The following is an 18,980-nucleotide window of genomic DNA, read 5'->3' as shown; positions in this document are numbered from 1 at the left end:
TTGATCAAACCGTTTGGTTAGACTAGTGAGTTTAACGTTCAATTGATTATTTTTTTTAATAAAAATTTGCAGCTTTTGCAAGTTTAATAAAATGATATACTTACCACTTTATCATTTCTTGTTTATGACAGTTTGACTATTAATTCATTAGTTGAATCAATAACTTAAATCATCTAATAATTTTATTTTGTTTTTGTTTTAAATTTGATTTAATAATTTGATGTGTTGATATTAAAAATAAATTAAAAAAATTAAATATATATATATATATATTATTTTAATTTATTTATTTATAAGTGAAATAATAACACTTTTAAAAAATTATTATTACCCTTTAATAAATTTATAAGTTTCTCATTTTATTTATCACTTTCATCCAACATCTTTATTCCTAAGGAGATATCATAGAAGTTTACTTTCAATTCTTGTGTGGCAATTTCTATATGGAAACGGAGAGAGGAAGACGAAGATCACCATGAAAATATCATAGAAGTATACAAAGATAAAATTAAGGAAAACTATAAAATTACCACTTTGGTATTATCATCAATTAATAACCACTTCGGTATTATCAATCTCAAAACATTCAAGATAAAATTTACATTGATAATGACACTCTACTTAATAGTGTCATCACATGCTTAAATACATTATTATGTGTTCTAATAAAATTGATATTGACATTGATAATGACACTCTACTTAATAGTGCCATCACATGCTTAAATATATTATTGACAAGTCTTTCAACAAACCTTATTGCCCTTATTACAAGATATAAGGGCATTCCTTAGAAGATTGTTTTAAAGCTGGAAATGTGAAACCTTTTATTTGCAGTAATTGTAATATAAATGGTCACTTAGCATAGAAATGTTACAGGCTAGTGGGATACCCTCTTAGATATAAGCTATACAACAAAGGAAAAAGACAAATATCTATATCAGACAGACCAACATGATTATAGCAGAAGATTTTTCAAAGAACCACGTTGACAAGATAGCTTTGATTTCAAATCAATATTAGAAAATCTTTATGAGAAGCACAACCCAGCAGACACACATTCCTTTATGGCTCCAAATTCAACCATTCCTATGGCTAACTTCACAAGTCTTCCATCTATGTCTGGTATTGCAACTTGTCTCTCCACTTACTCACATAAATTTTTTTATATTAATAATTTCCTTTGGATTATAGATACAGGAGCTATAGATCATATGATCTAAAGCACTATGTTCTTTACACAAATTACAGCCACTGTTTCTTATAATGTCAAACTTCCCAATGGATAAGAGGTCCCAGTTACACACATAAGCATTGTTAAACTCTCAAATTTGATCACTCTTTAGAATGTTTTATGCGTTCTTTCTTTTACTTTTAATCTTCTTTCTACACCAACACTAATTAAAAGTATCTCTTGTTGTTTTATTTTCCTGTCCAACATCTATTTTCTGTAGGACCTCATGACGTGGACAACGATTGGATTGGGTGAATTGAATAATGGTCTATACCAACTCCAGCACATTAAGTATCTCCTACTGCCTTAATTTGTAAATTATCCAAGTATTTTAACACTCACCATCTGCATTCTACATGTGCCACAAATACTAGCCATGTTTTTAATTTGTGACATTATCGTTTAGGTCATATTTCCAACTATAGATTGCAATTAATTAAAGATATTATTGTAATAATAAAAAAAAATCATGCTCTACTGTTAATGAAACTCCATGTTCTGTTTGACCCATAGCAAGACAACATAGACTTTCTTTTGATCAAAGCTTACATAAATCTTCTCTCAACTTTGAACTTATACATTGTGACTTATGGGGACCATGTTCTATGACTGCTTATGATGGGAGTAGATATTTCTTAACAATTGTTGATGATCTATCTCGTAGCACTTGGGTTTACTTACTAAAAAATAAGTCTGACATACAAAGATCTATAGAGTCATTTTGTAATCTTGTTAATACCTAATTTGGAGCTAGGATTAAGTATCTAAGAAGTGATAATGGGATAGAGTTTTAGATGTTAGATTTCTACTGTAAAAATGGTATTATTCACCAAAAGACTTGTGTAGAAACCCTACAACAAAATGGGATAGTTGAGAGAAAACATCAACACATCTTGAATGTTGCTAGAGCCCTTAGATTCCAATCTAAAACTGGGTGCCCCCGAAGTCAACATTTGCGTGTTGTTCTTAATAAAAAGTCAACTTTCACGTACAAACTACATCCAAATAGGGATAAACTCGGCCTGAGGACACCCTGAAGATGGAGGAATGCGTAATTAACAATTTATTTTGTATTATATATCAAAATAATTTTAAATAAAAAAAATAGAACGCACGCCAGTCAGCCGCGATCCTAAACATGCACTAAGATGATTTGAAAATAGATTTAGTTTTAGTTGATTTGTAAATTCAGGGGATGATATATTTATTATCAAATTAAAAAATATATATTATTAAATCTGAATCATTTGATTTAATTAAAAACTTAATGATCTAGTCATCAGTCGTGATTGATGTAAAATATTATATATTGAACGGATTTGATCAAACCGTCTGGTTAGACTAGAGAGTTTAACATTGAATTGGTTTTTTTTTTAATAAAAATTTGCAGCTTTTGCAAGTTTAATAAAATGATATACTTACCACTTTATCATTTCTTGTTTATGACAGTTTGACCAATAATTCATTAGTTGAATCAATAACTTAAATCATCTAATAATTTTATTTTGTTTTGTTTTAATTTGATTTAATAATTTGATGTGTTGATATCAAAAATAAATTAAAAAAAATTAAATATATATATATATATATATTATTTTAATTTATTTATTTATAAGTAAAATAATAACACTTTTAAAAAATTATTATTATCAATATCACAAACACCCTTTAATAAATTTCTAAGTTTCTCATTTTATTTATCACTTTCATCAAACATCTTTATTCCTCAGAAAATCTCATAGAAGGTTACTTTCAATTCTTGTGTGGCAATTTCTCCATGGAAACGGAGAGAGGAAGACGAAGATCGCCAAGAAAATATCATAGAAGCGTACAAAGACAAAATTAAGAAAAACTATAAAATTACCACTTTGGTATTATCATCAATTAATAACCCTAAATATATGAATTCTATCAAATTCTTCTCAATTTGTTTTTATCAATTACCCCCAAACATTTCATCCATTTATCATAAGATCCTTTCATCCACGTGGGGATAAAATGAAAATAATCATCTTAGGGTAATTGATAAAGAATAACTTAGAGTCAATATAATCCATATATTTCAAAGAGGTAAATTAAAATTTATCTTTAATTTAAGGGTGCAAGTTTTTCTAAATCTCTCACAGCTTCTTCTTCTTTTTCTTCAAGGATAGGAACAGATTTTAAAACAATTTTTAAAAACATCCTAGGAACCGATCCCAACCTTTTTTTTCCTTGATTTTGGTTAAGAGTTTGAGAACATCTCATTTCCTCAACCTAAGGGTGGTGAAGAGATCTATTCTATGTTCAAGAATGAGAATGATAGAAAGTTGTTCGAAGAAAAAAGATAATCATTTCCTCCTTTTCAGCTGACAACAATTAGACCTCTCAGTTTATTATGTTATTCCTTTTTCCTTTCCTTTTGGCCTTTAAGCCGACCATGTAGCTAATGCAGCTGTGGTTGTATATCATTATTTTCTCGTGGGAGAGTATGACTAAGCAGACCTGATGTATATATATAGGTCTGCATCTCTCTTATGTATGTTAAGAAAATAGTAAAAAAGTAAAAGGCATGACCTGATGAAACCTTGAAATCAAACTCTCTTGTTCTCTAATTTTCTTTCTTATTTTTAAGCTTCTGCAACCTCTAGCATTTCTTTCATGGTATCAAAGCTTATGGTTCTCTAGCTAACTATGGAGAAAGAAACTGAAAACCAACAAACACCAACCTCAGCTATGCAATCAACCTCATGTTTTCACAACTTATCAGATCAAAATAATCCATACTAACTTGACAGTGGTGATACATCGATTCTCAGTTTGGTGACTGATCCCCTAACCACAGAAAACTATGTCACTTGGGCAAAAGCCATGAAAAGGGCATTTAGAGCTAAGAACAAGCTAGGTTTTGTTGATGGCTGATTAGTACTTAAAAGTGCATGTTTATCAAGGTTTTATATCATCATTTTGCACTTGAAGTATCAATAACTCCTTAACGAAAGCATGTTTTATAATAACAAGTTTGATATTATAAGATACCTTAATTTATGGTAAATGCTCATTTTAAATGCAGGACTATCACATAAATAAAAGGATTGATTGATGAGTTTAAGCATTGAAAGTTAAAGGACAAAGAGATGGCCAAACTTAGAAAAGAGATGTCGGTGCAGTCCAAACCGGAACATTGCTCGGTAATTGGATCATATCTGGAGCTCTAGATCTCGGTTTTAGGTCCATTTTATATGGATGGAAAGGTAAAACATAGGCCTACAACTTTCATTTGGACACCAAATCAAAGAAGGCCGTTTTCAAGTCCAAATTATAGGAACAACGAAGAAGTCTGAAGCTGTCCTGCAGCCCAGACACTATTTAGTGTTCAGCCCATATCTTGAGTTCTAGAAGTCCAAATGACCTCATCTTTTTTTTGTTGGAAAGCTGATACAATTTCCTAGAACATTCCTGAGGATTCTGGGCAAATTATGATGTTAGCAATGACGTCTTGTTCAGACAAGAAGATAAGGATTGTTATCAAGTCAAGATGTGGCCACCCACTCATCAATTAGTCAACAAATCAATAGTTCCAAATTTTGGCCTATAAAAGGAGGCACTTACCATGTATTGAGGCATCTTGGTGTTCAGATCAAGATCATGCTCTTGCTTTCTCTCTTTGTATTGCTTATGTCTTACTTTCATTAATATCAAGTTTATGCACTTCATTTCCTTTCCTTTGTCTAGTTAACTTCTTTCTCATTTATGTTCTTGTCTTGCTCAATTATGTTTCTTTCTTTTATTATGTCTAGCTAAGTTAATTATGTTAAGGTGAAAAGGGTACACTAATGGTGTAAGAACAAGTATATATATAACTTAACATGGACCTTAACGTTGGATACTAACATGTTTTATATTTGTTATCTTGTTCACTTTAATACTTTGCTTGTTAAATGGTTAATCTAGATTTATGTTGTGTAACACTTGGTACAACAAATACTTGGCACTTTCATAGCCCATACTGTATGTTTTTAACCGACACCTGAGCTATGAAAGGAACTTGATTTGTTGTTAACATAAGTTATAATCATGAATGCCTGCCAACATTTACAAGTATTAGCTTTATTCGAATAAGATAATTAATGTAATCATGTTAACAATTTATAATCTGATTGGAACCTCCTTTATGTGTGGTTTCCAATTGAGTAATAAGAGTTTATATTATACTTGTTTGAAAGTACCATTAGTGGATCCTCTAACCTTGACATTTGTTTTATCATTGTTTAATCCTTACGTTAATCTTTTATCTCAAAGTTCTCATTAATTTCTTCATCTTCTGTTATTATTATTATTATCATTGTTATTATTATTATTATTTACATTCTGTTTATATTATATAATATATATCTTTGATCTTTTCATAAAGTCAGTATATAGGCTGGAAACCTGTGACCCGATCTTTAGATCATTCTCAGGTATAACAACGCCACGTACTGAGTATTATTATTGTTGTTGTTGTTGTTGTTGTTGTTGTTGTTGTTGTCTTGTTATTTATAATTTATACAATTAACCTCTCTGTGATTCGACCCCGGTCTTGCCGGGTTATTTATTACTTCGACACTCCTGCACTTGGGAAGAGACATCAAGCTTTTGGTCGTGTCAATGGCAGTATCACAACACCTTCAAATACCAACAATCCTCTCCTAGAAGCTTGGAAAAGATGCAACAATATGATTGTCTCCTAGATTCATAACTCTGTAAGTCCTTTGGTGAAATCCTCTTTCATCTTTGTAGAAAATGTGTATGAAATTTGGAATGAACTCTATGAGAGACTTACTCAACAAAACAGACCACGAACTAAAAGGAGCTCTAGCAAACTTGACTCAAGGCAATGATTTAGTCAATATCTATTACGGAAAGCTAAAATCAATTTGGGATGAGTTAGCATTGCATTGTCATATGCCAGAATGCTCTTGCGGACAAATAAGGGTCTTGACTGATCGCTACCACCAAGACTGTGTAATCCAATTTCTTATAGGTTTGAATGAAACATATTCTAACATACGGGATCAGATCATGCTAATGGATCCCATACCATAAGTCAACAAGGTTTTCTCTCTCGTTCAACAATAAGAAAAACAACATCAGATGTTACTTTGCACATCTACCCCTGATCCAATGACTCTTTTAACCAGAAACGCATCCACAACCTTCAAGTCTTTTCACAAACCTTATTGCCCTCATTACAAGATACAAAGGTATTCCTTAAAAGATTGTTTCAAAGTAGAAAATACAAAACCTCTTATTTAAAGTAATTGTAATATGAGTGGTCACTTAGCAGAGAAATGTTATAGGCTGATGGGATACCCTCCTAGACACAAGCTATACAACAAAGGGAAGAGACAATTATCCATACCAGACAGACCAACATGCTTATAGCATAAGATTTTCCAAAGAACCACGTTGATAAGATGGCTTTGATTTCAAATCAATATCAAAAAATATTACAGTTACTCCATGAGAAGCACAACCCAGAATTGCATTGCGATAACAAAGATGCACTGCACATTGCCTTGAACCCAGTTTTTCAAGAAAGGACCAAACACATGCACTGCACATTGCCTTGAACCCAGTTTTTTAAGAAAGGACCAAGCACATCGAGTTGGATTGTCACCTTATCTGTGACAAAATCCAGGAAGGAATTCTGAAGATTGCACATGTTTCCACAAAATCTCAATTGGCCGATGTTTTTACAAAAGCTCTACCTGCAACCTTGTTGTCTTTTCACATATCCAAGATAGGCATTGTAAACTACTATGCTCCATCTTGTGGGGGTTGTTGAAGAATGAGAACGATAGAAAGTTGTTAGAAGAAAAAGGATAATCGTTTCCTCCTTTTCAGCTGACAACAGTTAGGCCTCTCAGTTTATTCTGTTATTCCTTTTTCCTTTCCTTTTGGCCTTTAAGCCGGCCATGCAGCTGATGCAGCTATGGTTATATATAATTCTTTTCTCGTGGGAAAGTATAACTAAGTAGACCTGATGTATATATATAGGTATGCATCTCTCTTATGTATGTTAAGAAAATAGTAAAAGAGTAAAAGACATGACTTGATAAAACCTTGAAATCAAACTCTTTGCTCTCTAATTTTCTTCCTTATTTTTAAGCTTATGCAACCTCTGGCATTTCTTTCATTCTATATAATATAAAATATAAGGGTTGATTTTATTTTACTCTCTCGATGAATTATATGATTTTATCAATTTCTTTTTAAAATTTATCTTTATCAATTATCCTCTTGAGTTGATTAATTTTATTTTATCCTATATGAAACCAAAAGCCCTTGTTGATAGACGGATAAATGTTGGTGGGTAATAGATAAAAAAACAAGATTTTAAGTAAAAATTGATAGTTATTATATGCTTAAAGGAGGTAAAATACAATTAACCTATAATATAACCATCGATCAGTGATGCTTTAATGGTTGTCATTTTATTAGATTACTCAAAATATATTATTTTTCAACTTATTTTATTAGATATATCCAAAGACCATAAAATAATTTCTAATTCATTTTTCATTGAACATTAAAAATTAATTTGTTTTCTTAAAAAATATTTTTTATGACACTATTAAATATTAAAAAATATTTCACTTCCATGAAAACAACTATCTAAAAAATAAATCACTTTTCCGTAAATTAACAAGGCTATATATATACTCATTAAGAAAGAAATGCATGTCACTCACTCTTGAGAGTTTTTTTTTTTTTTAAAAAAAGAAAAACAACAAGGAACCTGTAAAGGTATTGAGATTTTGATTAGTTAATTAATTGTGAAGTATAAGAACGAAGTTCGCAAGCAAAGATTAGCGGCGAAAGTAAATCTATGTGCTAATGTTTGGCATTTTTTTTTTAATAAAAAGAATTTACTATATAAAAAAAAATTAATAAAAAAAAATTTAACTTGGATTTAAAATTAAATTATATAAAATTGATCTAATTGATTTAATTAGTCTAAAATAATCAGATAAAATTTGAGAATGAAATTAAGAGAGAGAGAGAGAGAGAGAGAAGGAAGAGTTAATTAAAAAAAAAAAAAAGAAACTTTGCTTTTGATATAAATTGTAGCTCCATAACTAAATTATTATATTTTTTTACGTATTTAAATGAAATATGTTTTCTTTTATACTTGTGCGAGCTAGCCCAACAAAACGACTTCTTCTCTTAGCAGCCATAGTATTATCACCCCTTAAATAAATAGGGTTTTTTCATCTGATTTCCATCGTTGAATCTACGTTGATGGGATAAAGATCCTTAGCCTCATCATTACTTTGGAGGGAATATGAGGAATCGACCCATGGTCCATCCCTTGATATGCTGCTGCTCTGCATCTGACTGCTCTGAGAGAGGGTGGAGACCTGTGTTTGGCTATCTTGTGACAAAAGCTCGAAGGCTTTGAACCTTGCTTCCTGGTCCATGCTACCACGGTTGATTATTGGAGCTTGAACTGGAATCTTGCCCTCAAGCATTCTCACCACGGAAGACATTGCTGGCCTCAGAGAGGGAGATATGTTTGTGCACAGGAGAGCCAAGTTCAGCATCTTCGTTGCCTCTTCTTTTGAGTAGCTTGAACCAAGCCTTGGATCCACAAGCTCAAGAAGGTTGTTTCTCTCATGCAGGACATAAGCCTTTCATGAAATGTCATGGGGAAAAATTAAGCAGCTAGAATTCATGCAAAAGACAGAGCTAAAAAGGAGATAAACAACAACAAAATCAAGGCCATGCATCTTCCATCAGTTATGCTCATTGCTGGTCAGAGAAAATGTAAGATATGTAGGACGACATCGACATTCTGAGAGTAAAAGATAATATATATATGTATTACCCAATCAAGAAGATAAACAAACTCCTCCTTCGGTCTGTAATTCGTGTTGCTCTTCCCACTGACAATTTCTAAGGCAACAACTCCAAAGCTGTAAACATCTGCTTTATCTGTCAAGTAACCCCTCATTGCATATTCTGGGGCCATATAACCTCTGAATCAGAGAAATTAGATAGCATTGAATGGTGAGCATTTGGTCGTGAGATAGCAGATTTTACTAACATTGTCAGAAACTAAATTGAGAGATCAATGGGGAGAGAGAGGACTCACATTGTCCCAGCAATCCGCGTGCTTATATGAGTGTTCTCTTCTTCATCAAGCTTGGCCAGACCAAAGTCAGATATCTTGGCATTTAGATCCTTATCAAGCAGCACATTGGTTGCCTTTATGTCTCTGTGCACAATCTTCAGCCTTGACTCTTCATGAAGATATGATAACCCCTTCGCAATACCCAACAATATCTTCCTTCTTGTTTGCCAGTCCAGTTGAAGCTGGTGTTCCTCGCGACCTGAAAAACAAGGATACATTGGAATAGGGCAAACAGCTCCATCATATTCTCACTGTAGATGGTCAAGTAAGCAAGTACCAAAGAGTGCGCGCGCAAGACTATTGTTTTCCAAGTATTCATATACTAACAACAACTGGTTTCCCTCAATACAGCAGCCATAAAGCTTCACGAGATGGGGATGTTGCAAGGCAGATATCATGCCTATCTCATTCACAAATTCACGGTTTCCTTGTCTCGATTTGGATGATAGCTGCTTAACAGCAATTACAGCACCATCTGACAATACACCCTGAAATCAAAGGCGCATACTGAAATTTCAGAATATTTGAAGATGATAGCATCCTTTCCCTTTGCATAAAATTATTTTGCAAGCATGGTAGATTTTATTCATGGCCCGAGACAACCAAGTGCACAACCTAAGCGATGCGGTGCAGTCGGGTTTGTGGAGAGAAAGGTTTGAGCATTCGGATGAGTATCTATAATTAGATGACGATATATCTTAAATAAACTATATAGATAACCTAACAAATATTTTTAGGGATTAATGTAATAAGTCTAGGTCCAAAAGTATAGCCTATCTTATTGAAAATGCATGAATACCTTGTAAACTGGCCCAAATCCTCCCTCTCCTATCTTATTCGCAGTGTCGAAATTATTGGTAGCATGTTTGATCTGTCTTAACGTGAAATAACCCGTTTGGAGATCCAGACCGCGAAGTTCTGTTACAAAAAGAGAGTCTCAGAATCAGCCAGACAAGACGTATCGAATAAGTGAGATACTTATGCCTTCAGTCCCACCTTTGTCTACGAGTTCCTTTCCTCCCAGGTAACCTTTCGATCGGAGTAGCAGCAAAAACAGCGCAGCAAGTACACATGAAGCAGCTACAATACCGATTACGGCTCCAACTGATAATCCTGATCCGTTCTTGAACTCTACAAGTAGACAAAGAAATAGTTAGATGAGATGTTCGTGGACACCTCTGTAAGGAACTCTGAATATGCCATGACTTACTTGGTGTCACTGTGATGGCGGATATGAGTGGTCCATGGACACCTCTGTAAGGAACGAAAGTAGTGCCTTTGCCTGCCCAGTACAAGTGTATCTCTAGTGTGCCATCGTTAACAATTATATTATCAAATACCTCAATGATGCCGATGCCAACTCCTCCAGCTCTCTCCATGATATTGAAATTCTTCCAAAGTGTGATCCCCTGCGGCAAAAAGTTCAAATTATAACCCTAAAAAGTTTCAAACGGAAGTAAAAAATCTTTTCATTGGCATAATAAAAACTTATCAAGGAGCAAACAAAACACATGGTAGGCCTCACGAGGAAATCTAGACATTAAAATCACACGAAATAAACAAAATCTTAGACGAGCATGCATGGTTTTTGAAAATCATTTTGCTTACTTGAATCGATATATCAAATATGCGCCTTCCAAGGCTACTAAATGTCTGATCATTAGAATACATAATTTCCGCAAAGTGGAGCTGCACTTTATACTTTCCCTTTGGCAAACACAGGGCATAGTACTTGAGTGATTGAGGAGCAAGGCGAGCAGTTTCATAAACTCCTGTCACACCCAGATTAAAATCATTTTTTGCTATGGAAGTTTGAACTGTACTGTTCTCCATATAAGTCCCAGTACTGCTATAACCCCATTTTCCTGGTAGAAAGGAAAATGAAACTGGCCCACCATCAGTTAAGTCTCGTTCATATGTATCATCATTAAAAGGCGCACTGCCCCCTCCACAGTTTATGAACAAGGAACGATCTGCAGAACAATCAATATCCTTGACAGGGCAGTAAACATGGTGATTTTATGTAATGACTCTTTCATAGAACATCAGTACTGTATGGTTTCTTTCAAACTTACATTCACGATTTTGTGTGCAAGGAAGGTCTTTTGTGAAGCACCAGTACTCATCAGTGCTAAAAGACAAGAATTCAAGCTGTCAGCAATTCATAGTTCCAGAGTTTTCACAAAGCATCTCAGTAAAAGAGGAACTTACTTGTTATTTGATAAATGACTAGAAACTAAGTTCCTGTTGAATTTTAAAGTAGAATAATGAGCAACTTGAGACAAATCGGGAAGAGAAAACAAATAATGAGCAGAATAATGCTTACAGTTTTGGCTGCTGTGGTTGGCAACCACCTAAAGCTGACCCTTCTAAAGCTGACCACGTAAAATTGTTGTAGGACAAATCCCTGAAATAGATTTTCCATGGCATGGGTAATACAGTTCCTGATTGCTGAAAAATGAAGATTGACGTATTTCTTGTTTGGCGGGACACAAGAAATTTCTGAAAATTCTATCAGAGTATGAATAACATGGTAACCAAACAGGAATACAAGGATTGATAGCATCATGATCGACTCACAATTTCTTGTTGTTGTCCACTGCCCAATTAGGCACTTCTCCAGTTAGTAAGTTGTTGTTCAAAAACCTACGCATATGTTAAACAAGAATTCAATAAACAAGCTGCCAATACGAGAAAAATAAATTAAGGACCTGTGTGTTTCAGCATGTGCACGTATTGACTTACACCGTTACGCTTTTCAAATTCGTGAAGCTAGAGATTCGGCCTGTCAACTTGTTGAAGCTCAAATCTCTGTAACGAAATATATACAAATTAATGAAATCTCAACATTGCTAGATTGTGGTTCAGGTTTTAAGGAAATGGAGAGAGAGTCCCTAGTCCTAACTGTGCGATCATATGCAAAAGTAGTTCAAATTAGCCAACCCTGTTTCATAAATATGCACAACCTATGGCAACCCTTTCTGATTCACCTTACTTTTTCTATCTTCAATGAAAAGCCAAATGATGGAATAAGCTTGTGTCAATCATTTGCCTTTTTTGAATTCAAAATAACATCTATAGGGAGGAAATAAAATCCTTGAAATCAAGCATTTCCATAAGGATAACTGTTAGAAAAACTTACAAAATTTTCAAAGACGACATATTTGCAATGTAGTCTGGGATTGAATCAGTAATTAAGCAATTTCTCAGAATGCTGTCGCAAGAATGTAAACAATGATCAGTTTATTATAGTTAAGGCAATCCACAAGTAATTAGAATGGCTTTTCAATACATAGGAATCGTGATCAGGGTTATTCAACTCACAGATTTGTCAAGCTTTTCATGGCCTGTAGATTAGGGAAAGGTGAACTTGATCCATTCAAATCGGATATTCTCCTAGAAGAGAAAAATCGGTTACTCATGCGTATGAAATTTCTTAACAGGAAAAGGGGAAAAAATCGCAAGAGGATTGAAAAGCTACAGGAATGAAGGAACTTGTTTGTGCTCACAGAGATTGTAAACTTGTTAACAATGAAATGCTAGATGGAATAGGACCGTCCATGGATGTTCCTTGCAAATCCCTGAGAAACGGAAACGAAAATGAGATTTAAATTAGCTTGTCCTAGAGGATAGCATGAGCAGATAAATGGACAAAAACTAATTACTCACAATTCTTCAATATTGCTCCAGTTCCCGATAAATTCAGGTATCTTCCCTGACAGTTCGCTCCCATCTATCTTACTGCAGCAACATATATATAAATCATGAATATTGAATGTGAAAATGATTGCAGCCGACTTCATCACTTACAATTGAGTTAAATTCTTTAAATTGCCAAGTGTCTCTGGTATCGTTCCTGTAAAATTGTTTGAGGAAAGGACACTGCAGGAATAAGAAAAACCAAGTTACAACTTCCTTCAAAATCAGTAAAAAGTATCAGTACCATACATAACAAAACTGAGTTTGAATATTACATGACAGACAGACACATCTACAAGACATGGTATAAAGTATAACTATGAAGGCACTGTCTTACAGTCTTCTTAAGCTTGTCAAATTTCCAAGGTCTGGAGGAAGAGGCCCTCCTAGCAGATTATCTTCCAGGACCCTGCAAGATCCGATTCAAGATTTAACGTTCTAGCTGAGCGTTTCATTTAAGAAGTTCGCTTTGTGACTTACAGCTCCTCCAGTGTGGTAATCTTGCCTATTTCCGGGGGAATTGGGCCGGTGAGACGGTTAACGATGAGAGACCTAAGACACGGAAGAGAATTGGGAAACAGGTTAACATGTTCATGAATTTCCATATCGGGATATGAAAACCCCTTCACATATACAGGATGCACAAAAAGACTTACAAAATCTGAAGGTTAGGGAGCTGAGCAAGTCTTGGAGGGATTGTTCCATTAATGTAGTTGCGAGACAGATCACTGTCCAAATAAAAATGCTTCATCTTAGTCATTCTATAATTCCTTTTGCTTACAAGTCACTGTTTCTCTTAGCCACCCAGACAAAGACCTTTTCCCATTTGAATCATCATAAAAGCTTTCATTTGTTCTGATAAATAAATTAAAATCCTCTGTGAAGCACATGGTGTGCCAGGAAATGTGAAGAAAAGAAACCCAAATACATAGCAATTGATCTCTATTCAATAATGATATTAATAAACTTGATTAAGAATCGTAGAGAATGCACTCATCACTTACATTTCAAGCAGATGAGGAAGGTCTCCTAGTTCCTCTGGGAGAACTCCAGTCAAATTAAAACTTTTCACGCTTCTGTCAAAAACAAAATATAAGAAATAGTTAGTAAATAAAAAGAAAAGAAAATGAAACCGTACAAAGACTCTGCTCTCCATTATTATTATTATTATTATTATTTGACGAACAACAATATATCAATTGTTTCCTTGGAAACATGCTACCATGAGCACATTTGTGCATGTGTTTTTATTATTAAAAGACATACATACATGTTAGTGACATGACAGACGGAGCCATTCTCAAATGTACAGTTGCATGTAACAATGCTTTGAGTTTTGCTGGCGATGGTCTGGTTCCACTCTGCACTATCGCAAGAAGTTCGATCGATGGTGGCCCAGTTGCTGATGTTCAACTTGTTGGATATGTTTTGAAGAATTGGCACTGTTACATACAATTCAGGAACTTAAATCATCCATAAAAGCAATAATAATTTTAATATTATTTATCCATAAAATAATATTAGGAATGAGGGTTAAATCGTTTATTAAAATAAAAATCACAAAATACTCATAAAAATTAGGAATGAATCAATCGTTTATCCAAAACATAGTAAAAAAAAAACAAAAAACTGCAAGAAATTTATTATTGCATATTATTTTTAAGGCTAAAATAAAATAAAATTGATCGATTAAGCAATTTCTTATCCCCACTCATCCAAGCAACCATATTTTAGTTTAGTCTCCGAAATTAAAAAATATTCATCTTAGTTTTATGTGTTGAAAATTGTTTACAAATAGGTTTTGGGTTTTTAATAAACAATAATAACCGCTTCACGTGTTCTCTAGCCTTTGTAATTTAAACTATTCAATTTAGTACTTGTATGTTTGATATCAAAACTCACAAAAATTTTAAGCCACTATTTTTACACCAAAATGACAACATTTTATTTAAATTTTCAAATTGTTCCTTTTATTTATATTTTTTTATTTCGATTAATTCAAATAATTAGTTATATATATCACTTTTAATAATATTTAAATCTTTTGATGAATAGTATCATATGAATTTAATAACTATAATACATTTTAGATTTAATTATGATACATAATCCTTAAATTATATTAGATTTTGCGCAAAATAAATGAATATTATATATGTTGGTGATGAGACTCATTTGTTTTCTAAGTTTGTTCCTTCCTTTTTCATATACTATGTTTTTTTTTTCTTTAAATAGGTGAAAAGATGAACGATTTTAGGGTATGAAAAACACAAATGTTAAGTTGTTTTTTTAGTACAAGGATCTTGTAGAACCATGTTAAATTTTATGAGCACGCGATCTTTATTAATTCATCTTTATTATTTTTGTTTTTTTTGGATTGTGTTGTTCATAGTGCTACTGAATGTCCATTCCAAATTTCACAATAAAATTAGCATCAAAGATTTGATTTTGGGAGATTCAGCTTTTGATAATTATCAATGTCTACAAAAGATAATAAGCTAAAATTTATCATGAAATAAATTTTTAAAAAAGAAGAAAATTTACTCCTTGGCAACAAAGGGTGAACGACAGTATTCTTATTCAATAAGTCTTGGCTAAAGCGTTGAAAGAGAAGGATGTGAAGCTAGAGGATATGGAGGAGAATCGATTTTGTGTTGCTGATAACACTTTCAAAAGAAGGGTTTTTTTTTTTTTTTGAATCAGAGTAGGTGGTGATGATTTAAATTTTTTTAAAAAGAATAAAAATCAATTTTAATTACAACAAATCTTAGAGGTTGATTTGATTTTTTTTAAGGCTTGAATGAAAATTGAGCAGAAAAGAAAAGAGGAAAAAAAAACCTAAAAAGTTACTCTTGCCACCCTAGCCACTATTAGGACACACGCGCCACTTATTAGTTTAGAGAACACTGAGACACTTCAATCACCGCTCTGGAATCATGGTTTTGACCGCCGAACAGTGTTAAACATGCTGTTAAAAAGTTGTGAACAGTATTTTTCACATATTTTTTAATTTTTTTATTTATAAAATTACCCTACTATCACCAATAACATTCAATAACTATCCACATCTAATTGACAAAAGAATTCCAATGTCAAAGGCAATTATTTTTTAATTGTTAAAAATAATAAAGTAACTTACTTGTTTAAAAATTAAATAAAAGATTAAAAAGCCCATTGACTCAAGTTATTATTATTTTTTGTCTTTCATGAGCAATTAAGTAAAAATATAAAAATACCATTTAACCCCTTTTTTTTTAGTAATGACTATATGCTCGTTAAAAAACTCTCATACATTTAAGTCCAAGCCCGGTTAGTTTGCCCATCAAGAGATAAAATCAATATTTTACTATGCAAATCCATAATGAAATGTTAATTTCTTTTAGTACAGGGTATGATAGCTCACTTAAAATTAGTCTCAACAAGGTATAAATTTCTAAAATTAAGCGAATAAGGTTTTTTTTTTAATAATTATTGAGTTTAATACTTATTAATTTATCAGCAAAGTATGTAATTCCAATATTATTTTAAAGACTAAAAATAAATACAAGACACTTTTGTACGAAAGCAACTAAGACAGACAACTCAACTAAGTAATTCAATAATTATTGTATTAAGTGTAAGATTAGTCGGTGCACTGATAGTCTGAGACAATCGGTTATTGTGAAGAGACGAGAACAGTATAACATTGGGACTCTCGTGCTTATTGTATAATTATAAGACTTTTAGACTCTAATATTGATTTGATTTTATTCAAGGTTGGATTGTGAGTTGGATGGATTAATCAAGATTTTTTTAATTTTTAAACTATGTTTTTTGAGAGTTTTTTTTAAAAAAAAAACAACTAGAAATTATATCATTTTAGTAAAAAACAAATCCATAACTAGAATCTAAGTAGGTAAGTTATCAAGTTAATCCGTCAAATATGATGATTTGTTGATAGTGTTAGTCTTATAATTATAGCTTGTTAACAAAATAATGAAAAAAGATGGGGTTGGTTTTATATGAACAGCAAAGAAACTAATTTTTTGTTTTTAATTTTATTTTTTAATCAAAATCTTTTATAGTAATAAGTGAGGCTTGAAATTATGTAAAAAATATAAAATTACAAGATGTGCAATTAAAATGTAAAACACGAAGAAAAAAAAACTTGCAGTTAATCCCACATTATATGGCGGTTATAGAGGATAAGAAGTCAAATAAAAAGAATTTAGAGTCGAATTAAGGTGAAGAAGGTCCTGAAAAAAACAAAGCCTTTTAAAATATTAAAAAAATATTTTTCTTATCTTATTAAGCCTTGCCGGCAAGAGAATATTATTAATATAATAAGGGATGCATAGCCCCTTTATTTTTTTTAAAATATTATAAAAGAAGCTCAATGATTCGAATGGAAAGTAGTCAACATCATATAACAATTTTTCTTAATTACGAAAAGAGAGAGGATAATCCAAATATATATATATATATATATATATATATATATATATATATATAAAATTCACAATTTAACGAAGTGTATAACAATTTCCATTTTTCTTATTTTATTTCTCACTAGATATACTAATTTCTCTCACTAATCATCACAAATTGAAATGATTCTGATTTTATTTCAGAAGAGTAAATAAAAACTAAGAAGCGTTAATCTCTGCAAATACATTATTTACCAGGAAAAAGGGAACCTTCAATCATGGTAAAGAGAGAGTGAGATTATTGAATTGTCAGGAGGACGTACGTACCTTCATCTAATGGCAAGAGAGGATGGGATCCAAACTTGTCCACACCAAAGCAATTCAACACCACAAATCCAAAAACCAAAACAGAGAAAGTCTCCGGCAGTAGTGATGGCCACAACGCCATGCGCAAAGCACAACTCGTTCTCTTGGTAATTGCTATATTATCTGGGAGAAATTTAGAACGATGATCAAAGAACAGCAAACCACAAGCAGAAACGGCGTGTTTTTCTCAGTAATGAGAGGTGGGTTGCTGGAGGGAAAGAAAAACACCAGGAAGGAGATTTTAAATATGATCAACAGCAACTCGGTTTGCTTTATTTTGCATGGTGAAAGGTCTTCCTTTGCAAATTGCTGTTCGTTGGTATTATAGAGCGATAGAGAGAGAGAGAGGGCTGCATGAGGAAAATGAGTCAGGAAATTAAGGCCTTTGCTGCAGCTGCTGAAAAATCAAAGATGACTCAGAAGCGAAAATTAAATTGATTAGTTATTAGGTTTAAACATTATTTAAACTTCAACGAGTAGGATCAACAGCGATGTTTATTTATTTATTTTTATTTAATCCAAACTTTAAAATCAGCATTTTTTTAATAAAAATTATTTTTCTGTTGACGCGTTTTAAAATCTTCGAAGAAAAATCTTGGTATTTGTTAACTTGCAAGTTGACACCACACCTCTCTATCAGATTTAAATGACACCTTTAAATGCAACAACTCTAAAATTAATTTATTGATCTCTGCAATTCGTTGCATTTGGTTGCAAGCAAACATCAACGTGAAGGACATCGGGCTCTTACCTATTAAATTTCTTTATTCTCAATAGCTCAACGTGTCACCTTGGATGAATGAAATGTGTTCAAATTTTTGAACCCAAAGAACTTACTTTTTAAATGTTTTTATATGAAAACACTTTAAAAGTATTATAGAAACCTCAATAAATCAACTATCAATCCTAAAACATCTAAAAATCACTTTAAAAAAAATCATTAATGAAAAAAAAAAACTTTTAACATCTTATTATTGATTCATATTGTGATTATCCATTGTGGTTTGAAAAATTATTATTTATATATGAGAGAATAAAAAAAAATTAAATATGATGAAATGACACACACACACACAAAATTTCTTAGGAAATAAGTTGGAAAATAATATATTTTGAGT

The 18,980-nt window shown here is 32.4% G+C and overlaps 1 protein-coding gene across 1 annotated transcript; it reads right to left on the bottom strand.

Moving 5' to 3' along the window:
• Positions 1-8,343: 8,343 nt before the first annotated feature.
• On the bottom strand, positions 8,344-18,259 carry LOC118063592 (probable LRR receptor-like serine/threonine-protein kinase At1g53440). Its single transcript, XM_035077667.2, has 24 exons — positions 17,824-18,259; positions 14,361-14,532; positions 14,095-14,166; positions 13,747-13,818; positions 13,571-13,642; positions 13,428-13,499; positions 13,202-13,273; positions 13,061-13,132; positions 12,901-12,972; positions 12,716-12,787; positions 12,534-12,605; positions 12,137-12,202; positions 11,972-12,037; positions 11,718-11,798; positions 11,603-11,635; positions 11,467-11,522; positions 11,000-11,364; positions 10,602-10,800; positions 10,388-10,522; positions 10,191-10,309; positions 9,669-9,879; positions 9,353-9,590; positions 9,086-9,236; positions 8,344-8,888 (listed from the first exon to the last, which is right to left on the bottom strand). Exons 1-24 carry the CDS (start codon positions 17,942-17,944, stop codon positions 8,469-8,471), a joined length of 3,081 nt encoding a protein of 1,026 aa, XP_034933558.1. The 5' UTR covers positions 17,945-18,259; the 3' UTR covers positions 8,344-8,468.
• Between the last annotated feature and the right edge of the window lie 721 nt (positions 18,260-18,980).

This window comes from Populus alba, chromosome 1 (genome assembly GCF_005239225.2).
Source record: "Populus alba chromosome 1, ASM523922v2, whole genome shotgun sequence".
Taxonomy (NCBI): Eukaryota; Viridiplantae; Streptophyta; class Magnoliopsida; order Malpighiales; family Salicaceae; genus Populus; species Populus alba.
Note: the sequence above shows the minus strand (reverse complement) of the source record. Positions and strands in the feature narration are given on the sequence as shown.

What these genes read in the sequence shown, in the direction of transcription:
- LOC118063592 (XM_035077667.2), bottom strand. Translation starts at nt 17,944, where the DNA reads ATGGCGTTGTGGCCATCACTACTGCCGGAGACTTTCTCTGTTTTGGTT. An exon ending in CTCCCTAACCTTCAGATTTT is followed by an intron (nt 13,643 to 13,746) that starts GTAAGTCTTTTT and finishes TCCGTGTCTTAG; the next exon opens with GTCTCTCATCGTTAACCGTC. An exon ending in TTGCACACAAAATCGTGAAT is followed by an intron (nt 11,365 to 11,466) that starts GTAAGTTTGAAA and finishes ATTGTTCTGCAG; the next exon opens with ATCGTTCCTTGTTCATAAAC.